This window comes from Ictalurus punctatus, chromosome 20 (genome assembly GCF_001660625.3).
Source record: "Ictalurus punctatus breed USDA103 chromosome 20, Coco_2.0, whole genome shotgun sequence".
Lineage (NCBI taxonomy): Eukaryota > Metazoa > Chordata > Actinopteri > Siluriformes > Ictaluridae > Ictalurus > Ictalurus punctatus.
The window spans coordinates 3,498,645-3,514,051 of record NC_030435.2 but is presented as its reverse complement, the minus strand read 5'-3'; the positions used below and the strand labels follow the sequence as shown (position 1 = coordinate 3,514,051).

At 43.2% G+C, this 15,407-nt stretch overlaps 1 protein-coding gene across 3 annotated transcripts in view; it reads left to right on the top strand.

The window, feature by feature from the left end:
• arhgef2 (rho/rac guanine nucleotide exchange factor (GEF) 2) overlaps positions 1-15,407 on the top strand; it is a 61,482-nt gene that overhangs the window by 44,445 nt on the left and 1,630 nt on the right. For 2 of the 3 annotated variants that reach the window (XM_017495310.3, XM_017495312.3), the window contains 19 exons: positions 7,818-7,885; positions 8,022-8,085; positions 9,015-9,147; positions 9,353-9,462; positions 9,603-9,746; positions 9,851-10,101; positions 10,197-10,322; positions 10,460-10,577; positions 10,949-11,200; positions 11,335-11,411; positions 11,535-11,707; positions 11,904-11,971; positions 12,312-12,500; positions 12,625-12,723; positions 12,823-12,878; positions 13,287-13,328; positions 13,432-13,482; positions 13,613-13,966; positions 14,931-15,081. In XM_017495310.3, the coding sequence (XP_017350799.1) occupies positions 7,818-7,885; positions 8,022-8,085; positions 9,015-9,147; positions 9,353-9,462; positions 9,603-9,746; positions 9,851-10,101; positions 10,197-10,322; positions 10,460-10,577; positions 10,949-11,200; positions 11,335-11,411; positions 11,535-11,707; positions 11,904-11,971; positions 12,312-12,500; positions 12,625-12,723; positions 12,823-12,878; positions 13,287-13,328; positions 13,432-13,482; positions 13,613-13,966; positions 14,931-15,081 (2,526 nt within the window). Of the gene's footprint in view, positions 1-7,817; positions 7,886-8,021; positions 8,086-9,014; positions 9,148-9,352; positions 9,463-9,602; positions 9,747-9,850; positions 10,102-10,196; positions 10,323-10,459; positions 10,578-10,948; positions 11,201-11,334; positions 11,412-11,534; positions 11,708-11,903; positions 11,972-12,311; positions 12,501-12,624; positions 12,724-12,822; positions 12,879-13,286; positions 13,329-13,431; positions 13,483-13,612; positions 13,967-14,884; positions 15,082-15,407 lie in introns of those variants that run through there. The other variant, XM_053688583.1, reaches the window with a different exon arrangement.

Here is a 15,407-nt window from a genome sequence, read left to right as displayed (position 1 = left end):
AGCTGGAAGATACGGAGAGAGAGAAAAATAGACTATTGCCATTTTCTCGCGACACACCGGGATCGCGTCACAGCTTGCACGCTATTAAAAGACGTGATCTGCTTCTGTAACGTTATTATCGCGGTTCTAATGATGAACACGTGATGCACTGCAAGAGACAGAGCGGTGGAATGATGCCGAGAATTCAAGCGCGCGCCCTGTGAATAGCACCGCGTCCTGTCCAACCTTGAAATGATCTGTGTCGATCCTGCTCCAGCTGATCAGCTGAATATTAATATCCATAATCTCCATATTGCGTATTACTTACTGTCGGTATAATTTATAGTCAGTCATCTAAATTCATGCCAGTGAGCGAATGAAACATTAATATTAATACTAATATTAGACGGATATGAATCGGTTTTCGCCGGACGGATGATGCGGGAGTCTGTTACACGCAGAGCGATAGACTTCATAGTGACTAGCGTCAAATACACGTTAAACGTGTTGTGACCCGAAGCGTACGTAAGACGCGTTTCCATCAAATACAACGTGACATCCTGTTACATGCTGTTTCAGGTCAGTGGTGACGCGCACCAGCAAGTTGAGGCACGGGTTATTTTTATTCAGTTTTTTACATTTATTTTATCAGCTGGCCCAAATCTAATATTTATATTATATAATAAATAAATAAACATATAGGGGAAAAAAAACATTCAAGAAGACACATCTGCACTGTTGCATTGGTTTTAGGTTTAGATTTATACATCTAAATTTTTTTGAAAAAAAAAAACAAAACAAATAAAACAAATTAAAATGTATATTATATTTTTATTTCGGTAACTTTCAAAAAGAGAAAACAAAACGGGGTGGGGGGGGGGATACATTATGTGTATGTCCATGTGCAGCAAAACAAGAATGAATATATACGTAAATGAAAAATGTCATTTACGAAAAATTAAGTCGCATTTTAAAAACATCGGACTGTTTATTAGACCATCAATAAGCTGCATGCATTGCAGGGTGTTTAAACATGCACATCAGCCTCAGCTTACTCTCGTAACCTTGACACGTTGTGGTTATGAGGTAGACGAGTGGCGCAGGGTGGGAGCGATGCAGAGAGGGGGGATGGGAGAACAGAGAGGACCCGTGGCACAGCCAGTAATTGCATGCGTCTGTTGAGAGAAGGACAGATGTGCGAGCGTCTGTATATCCATATATTGGTGCAGTGGCTCTGAACGTGTAAAGGAATTCTAGCAAGGGCACTCAGAGTAGTGACCAGTAGTGACCCAAATCTCCAAACACACCCTCGAAGGGCTATTGATTCAGCCCCAAGGGTGTAATTATATGGAAAGGAGGTATCGGATTTGAGAGGAGGGCGGGCGTCGTGAATAAATTATGACTGATGGACGCTGGAGGAGAGAGGGGTTTAGATTTGACTGTTTACTTTTTCCCCTTTCAAGTCCGTGAATAAAATTTTTTGAGAAAAAATCGTGTGAAAGGTATGATTGATAAAGGGGGTTAGTGAAAACGATTGAAGGTTCCCTTAACTAACATTTTGACTACAAATTTTAGCATTAATAAACTAATGGTCTGCACTTATATAGCGCTTTTATCCAAAGCACTTTACACTGTGTCTCATTCACCCATACACACACACACACCAATGGTAGCAGAGCTGCCATGCAAGGCGCTAACTTACCATCGGGGGTTCAGTAATTTGGGGTTCAGTGTCTTGCCCAAGGACACTTCGGCACGTGGAGTCATTTGGGCCGGGAATCGAACCCCCACCCCTACGATTCGTGGACAACCCGCTCTACCACCTGAGCCACAGCCGCTCAGGTGGTACAAACTATAAGTAATGTTTACAACGTAACAGTGTAAGATAACACGTATTAATTGTCGTAAAAAACCCTATCACAGGGGACTCTGGGGACAAGGCGGGAAAGACTCTGGACGGGGTGCCAACCCATCTCAGAGCACACGAAGCATGATATAGTGCTGACACTGGAGACTCCTTCTGTCTCTTTACCAAACACGCTTATTAGTATTACAGAAACTGATGAGAGTCAGTGCTGGAATGTACACGCCACTCTTTATGGTTCCCCTCTCCATCATGTACAGCCGGGTCCTATTAATCTGGCACACGATGATAATAGTGCCATTATGCACGGCATTATGGGAAGGTCCTGAGTTTTAATGCAGCGTGTGGCGCTTTTGTCTACAGATTCTCAAAGTGGCTTTTTCTGCATGGTTCGCAGCTGCGACTCTCCTCCCCCCATCGTCACATATAATCCGGGGACAGCGTGAAAGATTAACATGCTGTCTGTCACACCAGCATCTTCCAGCTCACACACACACACACACGCCCATACACATGTCTGTGAAAGCGGGAGAGCGCTGGAGTTCATTTACTCGAGTCTTTTATTGATTGGTGGCCCATTTTGGAAGTGGTATTGACATTCAGCTTTTGTGTTGCAAGTAATGGGAGTGAATTGCAGCTCCCTCTGGGATCGTCGTGTACGGAGTCAGACAGCACTGTCGAAACCACACGGCGGGCTCGTATTTCATATTTGTCCATAATGGTATTTCAACACGCGCTCTTTCTTACAAATCCTGCGTTTAGAGGCACTCCATGAACCTTGTGCTGATATCAGCGTGCTGAACAGCATTGACCTATTTAGGACAGTGCCAAAACTTTTGATCGCACGCTGAGAGGGATCAGGTGGACCAGATTGGATGTGGCCCAAACAACGGATTAGATTCTCTTGATCTCAGTACACTCCTTTGTGTATTCTTTGTCATCCTGTGTACAGACGATTTCTACGTTTTTAGCACAAAGTGCGAATGCGAAGCTGAGAACAGCTAATGCATAGCTAATTAACTGATCCTAAGCCCCGCCCATGCTTGGTTACAGCTGCTTTCCAGGTTCAGCATTGGAAACACGAAAAGGTTTTCAGGTAGAACCCGAGTGCGACCTTTTAACCACACGTCAGAGGAGCATTTAAACAACGTTATCTTGAGTTAATTCGGATTACGGACTGTTACTGAAAATGAATCAACACGTTCTGATTCAAGAATTCTGATTCGTAGTTGTGGAGTAATCCCATTTCCGCCATGGAGAAATAATTACAACTTTATTTGTCACAAATGCTTTATATATTATGCTTCATAATTGTCACAAACTTTATATCTTGCAATTCTGACTTTTTTTTTTCTCACAGTTACGAGTTTACATCTGACAATTCTGACTTTTTTTTCCCTCATAATTTAGATGTCCACTTGACATTTACTGAGTTACAAAGTTACAAAAATGCACCGGCAAAGCATCAATCATTCTCTATAAATAGGCTATATACAGTAACAACACTCATCAGCTAGTCAAGACATGGAAAATCAGACGCTAGCGCACGCTTGTTCCCTGAACTTAGTCACATTTCAGGTACTGCGTCAAATGGACGTCTGAATTTTGAGGAAAAAAAGTCAGAATTGCGAGATGTAAACTCCTCAAAATTTTGAGAGTCAGAATTGTGAGATATAAACTCGTAATTGCGAGAAATAAAGTCAGAACTGTGAGATATAAACTCGTAATTCCGAGAAATAAACTCAGAACTGTGAGATATAAACTCGTAATTGCGAGAAATAAAGTCAGAACTGTGAGATATAAACTCGTAATTGCGAGAAATAAAGTCAGAACTGTGAGATATAAACTCGTAATTGCGAGATATAAAGTCGTAATTGTGAGAAAATTAGAATTGTGAGATATAAACTCGTAATTGCGAGAAATAAAGTCAGAACTGTGAGATATAAACTCGTAATTGCGAGAAATAAAGTCAGAACTGTGAGATATAAACTCGTAATTGCGAGAAATAAAGTCAGAACTGTGAGATATAAACTCGTAATTCCGAAAAATAAAGTCAGAACTGTGAGATATAAACTCGTAATTGCGAGAAATAAAGTCAGAACTGTGAGATATAAACTCGTAATTCCGAGAAATAAACTCAGAACTGTGAGATATAAACTCGTAATTGCGAGAAATAAAGTCAGAACTGTGAGATATAAACTCGTAATTGCGAGAAATAAAGTCAGAACTGTGAGATATAAACTCGTAATTGCGAGATATAAAGTCGTAATTGTGAGAAAATTAGAATTGTGAGATATAAACTCGTAATTGCGAGAAATAAAGTCAGAACTGTGAGATATAAACTCGTAATTGCGAGAAATAAAGTCAGAACTGTGAGATATAAACTCGTAATTCCGAAAAATAAAGTCAGAACTGTGAGATATAAACTCGTAATTGCAAGAAATAAAGTCAGAACTGTGAGATATAAACTCGTAATTCCGAGAAATAAAGTCAGAACTGTGAGATATAAACTCGTAATTGCGAGAAATAAAGTCAGAACTGTGAGACATAAACTCGTAATTGCGAGAAATAAAGTCAGAACTGTGAGATATAAACTCGTAATTGCGAGAAATAAAGTCAGAACTGTGAGATTTAACTCGTAATTGCGAGAAATAAAGTCAGAACTGTGAGACATAAACTCGTAATTGCGAGAAATAAAGTCAGAACTGTGAGATATAAACTCGTAATTGCGAGAAATAAAGTCAGAATTGTGAGATATAAACTCGTAATTGCGAGAAATAAAGTCAGAACTGTGAGATATAAACTCGTAATTGCGAGAAATAAAGTCAGAACTGTGAGATATAAACTCGTAATTATGAGATATAAAGTCGTAATTGTGAGAAAGTCAGAACTGTGAGATATAAACTCGTAATTGCGAGAAATAAAGTCAGAACTGTGAGATATAAACTCGTAATTCCGAGAAATAAACTCAGAACTGTGAGATATAAACTCGTAATTGCGAGAAATAAAGTCAGAACTGTGAGATATAAACTCGTAATTGCGAGAAATAAAGTCAGAACTGTGAGATATAAACTCGTAATTGCGAGATATAAAGTCGTAATTGTGAGAAAATTAGAATTGTGAGACATAAACTCGTAATTGCGAGAAATAAAGTCAGAACTGTGAGATATAAACTCGTAATTGCGAGAAATAAAGTCAGAACTGTGAGATTTAACTCGTAATTGCGAGAAATAAAGTCAGAACTGTGAGACATAAACTCGTAATTGCGAGAAATAAAGTCAGAACTGTGAGATATAAACTCGTAATTGCGAGAAATAAAGTCAGAATTGTGAGATATAAACTCGTAATTGCGAGAAATAAAGTCAGAACTGTGAGATATAAACTCGTAATTGCGAGAAATAAAGTCAGAACTGTGAGATATAAACTCGTAATTATGAGATATAAAGTCGTAATTGTGAGAAAGTCAGAACTGTGAGATATAAACTCGTAATTGCGAGAAATAAAGTCAGAACTGTGAGATATAAACTCGTAATTATGAGATATAAAGTCGTAATTGTGAGAAAGTTAGAATTGTGAGATATAAACTCGTAATTGCGAGAAACAAAGTCAGAATTGTGAGATATAAACTCGTAATTGCGAGGAAAAAAGTCACAGAGGTGAGAAATAAAGTCACTATTCTGAGATATAAGGTCACAATTACCTTTTTAAAAATATTTTTTTTTTAATTTTGATTTTTGTTCCGGTTAATCATAATGACATGAAAACATCTGCGTGTTTGATTTGGCGGACGTTCCATAATAACGTACTTCACACGATTAGTCGATTGATGTCGTGAGCTTTATTTGTGGTCGGTCTCTCGGACAGACGGACCGACCGGCTCACAAAAGGACCAGGGGGGAAAAAAGCACTTCTCCATGTCTCATCCTGATGCATGAATAATGCAGGATTGTTTCAGCAGTGTTGGTTTGGTTAGTCAGGTTTATTTAGCGTTGGTGGAGCTGTGTGTGTGTGTGTGTGTGTGTGTCTGGGAAAGACAAGTACCAGACCAGGGGATAGAATATGCGCATGAATGGGCCTACTGTGCTTCTTATTACGAGTTTTTTGGAGAAAATTCTTGGCCGTCCTCGAACCACGTTATTGCGCGGTACGAGACGGGCGTGTCCTTTACGTCTGGGGCAAACCAGAATTCTGCTCGAGCCTTATTCACATGTACGAGGTTTGCATCTCTATGTTTAGCGACGTAGCAGTGCTTGCGGTGGTTGGACGACCAAGCCAAAGGCTATAAATGGGAAGGAAATGTAGCCTTTGAGAACTGTTGAGTGCTGTCACACAAACAAAAGCACCCTTCACTTTTTTTTTCTGATAATGGTTCACATGTAAAATCACGCCAAGCCCATTATGTGTGGGATAAAAATAGCAGTTTTATCTGTAAAGCAGGAAGTGACCTCATTTGCTGCCCCCGATCTGCGGCCTTGTGTTTTCCTCCGCGGCTTTTCTCTGTTTAGTCTTCGGGTTTTGTTTCATTTTTCTTGCAAAGGTGTCATGCCTGCTGTCTCATCATGGCTATATTTAGCGATGAAACTGAAACTTTTCAAATATGTACTGAATAACATTTCCTTTCACAAAATCAACATTACACCACAGTGCTGTCGGATTCTTGAATCTGATTGGTCAGTCGATCCGATAGATAGATAAATAGGTATCGATGAATTTTCCATGACAGCAGCTCTGACAGTAGTTCCAGCTGCAAGGTTTCAACCCTGGATGAAGCGAGTAAAGTGCCCCCGTTAGGCCTCCTCGACACGGCCACCCGGGACCCTAATCACCATTTAACTGTTCTCCTGCCAACCCTTGCACACTTCCTGCTGCACAAGAACAACTTCCTGTCTACAAAACACCGCACAGGAAGCATGCTCCCTGGAACAATGTGGAGAAATGAGAGCTCGGCGTTGGGCACGAGGAGCGGGGGGTGTTTGATCAGAGAGAGCTGAGGAAGCTCTTTCTTTTGTTCCTGGTTTCTTTCATCCAGAACGAGGAATTGCGGCTCGAGAGGTTGGGAAGTACGCAGCTGCGTGGAGTGCCTCGGAAAGCTTCCAGATGCGATGCGAAAAGGCTTATGATAACGAATCGACACATGCCAAACAATCCATTTTGGACAATCTGAAAAAAGTGGGAGCTTTTTGCTGAAGTCAGACGTTTGATTTGATGACGGCAGAAATATGTACCGCTTCGAGCTTGCTCGCTTACCCAGCCATACACTACATCCGGGGTTTTTCCGTTCTGTTTTGCTTAGAGACACCTCATTCTGTTAATCGGTTAGTTACAAAACCCACCAAATCCGCTGCATGCTAGGAACACCCGACAAGACCTGCCGTTTCGGAGACGCTCTGACCCAGTCGTCTGGGTCGCCATCACAATCTGGTCCTCGTCAAAGTCGCTCGGATCCATACACTTGCCCATTTCACCTGCTTCCAACACATCGACTTCGAGAACCGAGTGTTCACTTGCTGCCTAACAAATAGATCCCACCCCTTGACATGGTTTTAGTGCTATGGCTGAGGGGTGTGTATATTTTCAAGCACTTGAGAATGTATAAAAATGATCTTTAGGTCAACGAGCGATCACCATTACGCTCATTTCTACATCATCTCCATTACACACCGATTGGAGTTCGGTACCAAACGATAAATCCTTCCGGAAATAGTGATTTTATTTTTTTTTTGTTACGGGCGTGAACGTTGGTCTGATTTGCTACAGCAGAATCGGGAGTCTCTAGCTTGAATTTTTCTCTTTTGTAGCCAAACAAGCTTCACGGTTTATTAATACCGACAGGAAGTTGGAAAGAGATCCAGGATTCGGGAACATCCGAAATGTTGTTTTTTTTAACATTGGCGATTTTTCCTCGCATTGATTTGTTAACGTGTTTTGTCTCTTCTCGTAGTGATCCGTAATCCGTTGTGTTTTTGTTTCGCAGCTTGCAATGTCACTATCCACAACCGCTGCCGAGACACGCTGGCCAACTGCGCTAAAATGAAGCAGAAGGTACGAAAGACCTCCAGAAAACTAAACGTACACCGGGACGATGATGATGATTCAGTGCAGCTTGGACATTTCTGTGTTTTGATATTGATATATATATATATATGAAAAGCTGACATGGTATTTTTGTCTCTTGCAGCAGCAGAAGTTGGTGCTGGGGAGGAACAGTTCAGCTCTTCAGAACGTGGCCCTACGCACCAAAAGTAAGTGCCTCCCTTTTCTTCCTGAGCAGATGCCTTTGCTTTCTTCTCTCGTGTTGTTCTTTATCTCCTCCCTTCTCGGTGCATAACAGCTTTTAACACCTCCTTCACCCTCCCCGTGCGTCGAGTAGACTAGAGGATCGATACTGCCTCCTGCTGGTCGTACAGTTTTTCTACACGCGCCGGATCTGAACCGGTTCCAGATCCCAGGCTACTCCGGTTAAACAGGACCTTCTTCTACTCACTCCTTATCATAATACACGTCTGGTTCTTTATCTTCAAAACGACGGCCGATCCGATCCCCCCTTTAAACAGAAGACACGTCAGTTCTACGGTATTACTCCCACGATCATGTCACACCTGCCTTTCGTAAACGGTTCCGTAGAACGCCGTCGCGTTAATTATCATGTAATGTTTATATATTATAGCGTATTGAGTGAACGCTCGGGAGATTCCAGTCTCACGGCTGACAAAGATCCTCTGTTCGAGTCTTGAGCAAGAACAACAAACGCGCAGCAGTGCGATTGTTTCGGATTCAGCCTTACGTGGGATTGTTTAAAGTCTTCGCCCAATAAGACATCCCAAGACATGAGCCCTAAGCCCATACCGTCGCGAGAACGCCATACCGTCTCCGTCCTGAAGACTTTCCCGTGGTGGGAAACATTTACGGAAAACGTTACGACTTTACCGCTGGCACTGGAGACTCCTTCCATACTCCTTCTTCACAAATAAAACCCAAAAAACATCACCATATCAACGATTATACAGCATTATAGAGTTTTTTCCATTCAGGTTATATTACGCCGGGCTCGTCAACTTGTCTGACTACGTAGTTTTTTCCGTGTTACGTATATCTATTTTCGATATCATTTCATTTTGATTAACCGCTTTGTTTGTTTGTTTCCTTTCTCTCACCCGTTCTCGTCTTTCAGCTCCCATCATCAAGGAGAGGCCGAATTCGGCCATCTACCCCTCCGACAGTCTCCGCACGTCTCTCCTCGGGTCTCGGCGAGGACGTTCCACTCTGTCCCTCAGCAAGAGCGTCTCCACCAACAACATCGCGGGGTGAGGGACTGAAAAAAAGAAAAGCAAAAGAAGCCTCGTTTTTTTTTTTTTCCCCCTTTCTTTATCCGAATTGTTCAAACGGGATACGGCGCTTCTAAATAATCCGAGTTTCAGATATGTTACAAAGGTTTCTTTCTTTTTTTTTTTTCTTTTTTTTTTTAAACGTCGTCTCGAATTTAAAAGCGTTTTTGGTGTTTATTTGTAGAAATCTGAACGACGACTCTCCTCTGGGCCTGAGACGAATCCTCTCTCAGTCAACCGACTCGCTGAACTTCAGGAACAGAGCCATGTCCATGGAGTCTCTGAACGATGACGGTGAGGCAGAGAATCAATATGGCGGACTCTCTGGTTATATTATAACAAGCCTCTCGTGCGGCTCGTAACATTTAGTGACTGATAGTGTTCTGTTCAACACAGAATGTGAATTTTCACATACGTTATTTTCTCCCACACAGGAGAGGTGTATTATGCCTCGATGCTGGAGGAGTTGGAGAGAGAGGGCCGGGACTTCGAGGCAGACTCGTGGAGTTTGGCGGTGGACGCGTCCTACCTGCAGACTCACCGCAAAGACATCATCAAGAGGCAAGACGTCATCTACGGTAAGTTACTCTAGTTATCTAGCGCACTGTACTGTCTGGTGTCCTCCGATTATATATATATTTTTCCCCGAGTCATCGTTCCTAAGACTCCGTTTTTTCGACAGAGCTGATCCAGACGGAGCTTCACCACGTGCGGACGCTGCGTATCATGGAGGGCGTGTTCCGGCGCGGTATGCTGGAGGAAGTGCTGCTAGAGCCGGGCGTAGTGCACGCCGTCTTTCCGTGCCTCGACCAGCTGGTGGCGCTGCACTCTCGCTTCGTCCGCCAGCTCCTGAGCCGACGGAACCACAGCCTGGCGCCGGGGAGCACCACCAACTTCACCATCCAGCAGCTCGGTGACGTGCTGGTAGAACAGGTGGGCCCTGCGTCTGCGCTTCGAAAGCGATCCGAGCACGCTTGTACTGTACGGAATAAAATACACTCATAACTCGTGCAATTTCTCCCGTCCAGTTTTCAGGCCAGAACGCAGACGAGATGCGCAAGTGCTACGCCGAATTCTGCAGTCGGCACCTGAAAGCCGTGAAGCTCTATAAAGAACTGCTCGCGCGGGACAAGAGGTTCCAAAGCTTCATCCGGGTGAGTGACGGGAGAGGATCTCAAAGTCAGACAAAGATGACCCTGAGGAACTCACGAGAGAGAGAGAGAGAGAGAGATTAGGATCTTTGTTGGATGTTTTGCTCCATTCTATGCTGAAGTTTTGTTTTGTTTCACAGCGAGCGAGTAGAGGATCACTCCTCCGTCGCCACGGCGTCCAAGAATGCATCCTGCTGGTCACACAACGCATCACCAAGTACCCGGTACTGATCCAGCGCATCCTGGACAATACAAAAGGTATGACGCTGCTTCTCCATGTATAGCTGTCAGAACTGCGTACTCCTTAGTCTGACTGAGATCATATCACGGCGTGGTTGAATTCTCCATTCCGATTGGTCGGAAGATATAACAGGAGATCTCACAGCAGTTCTGCGTGCAAGACAACTCCTAGGTTTATACGAACGCACTCGTTCTAGGACGTTTATCATTTCTATAGCAGCTCGTAACTCATTCGGATGGACTTGTATGACAGACTATGTCCATTTATTTACTTTTTATTTATTTATTTATTTATTTATTTATTGCTTATCAGTCGGTCTTTAACCGCTTTAAAGACGTAAAAGCTAATCCGATCTGTGTGCGGTTCTGGTTTCGATTTGATCCCACAGGTAGCGAGGAGGAATCCGAGTCCCTGAGTCAGGCGCTAGTTCTGATCCGTGAGCTCCTGAGTTCTGTGGATCAGCAGGTTCAGGAGCTGGAGCTGACGCAGAAGCTGCAGGAGATCCGGGCTCGGCTGGACCCACGGGCCGAGACCGAAGTGAGGGGCGGAGGAGTGTTCCGCGGCGGAGAATTGCTCCGGAGAAGACTCCTCCACGAGGGAACGCTGCTGTTAAAAACCGCACAGGGCTCCAGACTCAAAGGTAGTGTGTGTGTGTGTGTGTGTGTGTGTGTGTGTGTGTGTGTGTGTGTGTATGTGTGTGTGTGTTAGTGTTACTAAAGAGCCTGATTATGACCCAGTGTTTACGTTCCTCGGTAACACTGTTTATTTCAACAGACGTGCAGGTCTTGTTGATGACGGACATCCTGGTGCTCATGCAGGAAAAAGACCAGAAATATTTTTTCCCCTGTCTGGTGAGTGAGTCAGAGGTCTCAGAAGCGGAGGAAACGATTATTATTATTTTTTTATTATTATTTTAAATCTCAAACGTACAGTAAACAAACAACGTCCTGTATGTATTCTTCCTCTCTCTAAAGGACAAGCCGTCAGTTCTGTCGCTCCAGAACCTGATCGTCAGGGATATAGCCAATCAGGAGCGAGGGATGTTCCTCATCAGTGACTCCACCCCTCCGGAGATGTACGAGCTGCACGGCGCCTCCAAAGATGACAGAAACAACTGGATGAAAATCATCCAGCAGGCCGTGAGCAGGTCAGTTACAGAGAATGTGGTCTTTTATAAAATATATATATATATATATATATATATATATATATATATATATATATATATATATATATATATATATATATCATTCAAATCTTATTAACGTCATCTTACATATACAGGATGTGTGCAAAAAAAAACTGTTCCGTATTTTAACGGGTCAAACTTTCTTCTTCCACAGATGTCCCTCTAGGGAGGATTTCCCTCTGATCGAGACGGAGGACAAAGCTCTTCTGCGCAGACTGAGAGGTCTGTACTAAGACTATTCTCATCACTGAAATAACATTACGTGATGGGAAGTCTAATTTAGCGCTGCGTTTATGGCATATGGGAACGCAGTTCCTACTTTCTGACTAGGGAATACCGCTCGGTGGGAATTATGAGTCAGCCCTGATATCTGACTTCAGATCCGGAAATGAGGCACATACATAACCGTGTGATGCGTTCGAATAAATAAGGTCTTAACCTCTGAGTTATTTCAGTTATATAACGAGTTATAATCCTCCCGAATTCCTCCACATGACGCGGAAGCTAAATTTCTCCATTTATCTAAATTCCTCACTCTCTCGTTGTTTTCTCTCTCCATCAGCTGATATTCAGCAGAAGGACCGGGAAGTCCTAGAACTCCTGCAGGAGCGCGTGACCCTGTTTTCTGACCTGGCAGAGGTCACTGGAGGTCAAGAGGTCACGATGCCCACCAGCTCTCGGAACGTGTTCAGAGCCGACACGCCACACGCACCCCAAGCCGAAAAACTGCTCAACAACGCCATCTCTGAAGGTCTGACAAATCTGTAAAATACAATAAAGTATAATAAAAAAAACATTGTAGACAAATTTTATGGAATTTGGTTTACCTTTGTCTTTTCTTTTTTTTCCTCTCTCTCTCTTTTATCTAAATCTAGTGGACAGATTAAGTGAACTGCTTCTGGGCTCCTGCATTGAGCTTCCTCAGTCCTGCAGTTCCAACAGTGACCAGAACCACACGGAGGCGCCAGTGAGCAGTAAGTGTTCCCCTTTCACGTCACTATCGCGTAGGAAATGATTCAACGTCTTAAAAAGATGATTAAACGCGGCACTCTTTTTCTTTTTTCAAAACGTAGACGGAGAGACGATTTCGGTGAACGGAAGTCATGACGGGAACAGTCCGTCACAAAAAGTAAGAGTGCAAAAATTTACACGCCTCTAGGACAAAACAGAGGCTTCGCCAGCATGAATGAATTCAGTCATAGGTGATTTTCAGAGGGACCAAAATGTGTCATTTTGTCAGTTCTGAGAGAACCACGGTTCAACCCATGGTTCCCAGGATCCAGGGACAACCCCCGGCCCCCCCCAGGCGTCCATCCTGTATATCCAGAGGTTCCCTGACTGTATCACATGACATGGGTGGAGATTAAGTTATTATTTAGTCTCACTGACTGGTTCGATTTTACTCTGGAAGGAGTCCCTGGCGCTGACTTTGACGAATGCTATAAAATCAACCTGCAGATTTAAAAGGAAAAAAAAAAACACCAAAAAAAAAACATTTTTTAAAAAGTAATTATGAACAATTCTTTTCTTTCTACAGGACAGAAACGGAAACCAGCTGCAGGACAGGACTCCCAATGAGGTACAGATTTGTTCCTATAGCAAACAATTAAAAAAAAAGATAATAAGTTAATTTATTGGGAAATGTTATGCTAACTCGCCAAATTGGTGTTTTTGTGTTATAGGAAGTTTGCCAAAGACTTGTAAACCTCAGCACGCATCTCCACGCACTACAGGTCAGTCTGTGAGAAAGTGCAGCAGTTGAATAATGGATTCGATAATTCTCCATTCTCTTAATCGTTTACGTTTATGTCCAATCTGCAAAATTCTTTTCAAAGCCGTTCTAAAAGTCTCATCTTCCACCAGGCAGCGGTAATCAGACAGGACTCCATCCTGGAGCTGTGTATGCGTGACGGCTCGACATCCTCCTCCTGCTCCTCTTCATCCACCTCCACCCCCAGCCCGCTCGGCTCCGCCCCCCTGCGTCTGAGCCGCTCCCTGTCACGTGATGCTCTGATGGAGGGCGTGTTGCCTGGGGCGGGTGCGGATCAGGCCCTGCTGCAGAGACACTATGCCCTGCTGCATGATGAGGTGTGTCGCCTTCGCCCGCTCGAGGCTCGGCTGAGGGAGAGCGAACGGGCGAGGGCGCAGATGGAGGCGCAGCTGAAGGAGCTGCAGGGCACACACCGGCGAGACAGCACGGACTCAACAACCTCACAGGTGAGCGCTTAGTGTTAGTGTGTGTGTGCGGCAAAAATCTAAGGACTAAGATGTGAACAATAGAGGGAGTTTTGAAAATTGCTGTTGAAAACATTCAAGCGTGCGTAATCTCTCAACCACAAATCAGTAGTTTTAAGAAGAAAACTGTGTTTGAGCAATAAAAACATGTATCTTACATTCCGTTGCTGTATTGAAGGATTCGTCTGGCTTACTTCATATTTGCAAAAAAGCATATGGAATAAAAATTATTACTATAAGCTAATATTCAATAAATTAGGCCGTAGATTGTGGGGTCTTAAATATTCAGTCATAATAACCAGGTAGTAAAATGAAATCTTAGATCTAGTAGTCGGTTATTAAGATGGCGTTAGGGAGTGATTAAAGTGACTGAGTCGTTAAGGTGAAGTGGCGAGTCGTTAAGGTGAAGTAGTGAGTCGTTAAGGTGAAGTAGCGAGTCGTTAAGGTGAAGTAGCGAGTCGTTAAGGTGATGTAGCGAGTCGTTAAGGTGATACAGCGAGTCGTTAAGGTGAAGTAGCGAGTCGTTAAGGTGAAGTAGCGAGTTGTTAAGGTGATGTAGCGAGTCGTTAAGGTGATACAGCGAGTCGTTAAGGTGAAGTAGCGAGTCGTTAAGGTGAAGTAGCGAGTCGTTATGGTGATATAGGGAGTCATTAAGGTGAAATGGTGAGTCGTTAAGGAGAAATTGCTTTTTATTTAAATATTAAATAATATGAAAAATGTTCATGCTAAATCAAATTGACATCTTGAATCTATTAATGTGAAATTGTGTCTAATTGAATTGAAATAGTGAGTTGTGAGTTATTATGTGGTTATTATGTGGTATTATTAGGTGTGTGTGTGTGGTACTCTTCTTGGCATGCTGTCTTTCTTCTTACGATGCTACATTATTAATGTTTTCAGCTTGCGACTCGTGCGCCTTTAAATCCCTTTCTTCGTTATCCCTCAGCGGAAAGGAAGTGATGGAAGCCACGCCCCCCTCGCCCCACTGGCCTGTCAGGAAGCTGACCAGTTAGACGGCGTTCAAGAGGGAAGTGAGGAAGAAGATTCCGAAGAGGAGGAAGAGGTTCGGATTTCCCCGCGCTCAGACAGTCCCAGAGGTGAGCGCCGGACACGAGTGAAGTCTTTAATGGGAAGAACATTGTCCCGAAATACCTTAATCCTAACCCTGAAACGGAACACGTAGCAACTTATAGATACAACCGGTCGGCAATATAAATCAAAACCCATTGTATTAATCACTTAACAGACAGAATTCCTCCGATAAAATGCAGCAGCTTTCATCCAGCTTGCGATTTTTCTCTTCACGGCAATACGGACTAGCAAGTAGCGTATGTTTTCACAAGCCAATCGAATATCTTTACATGGATAAAACCTTTCAAAAAGTCACGATCGACATAATTAGAGAAGCTTCGCTCAGAAATAC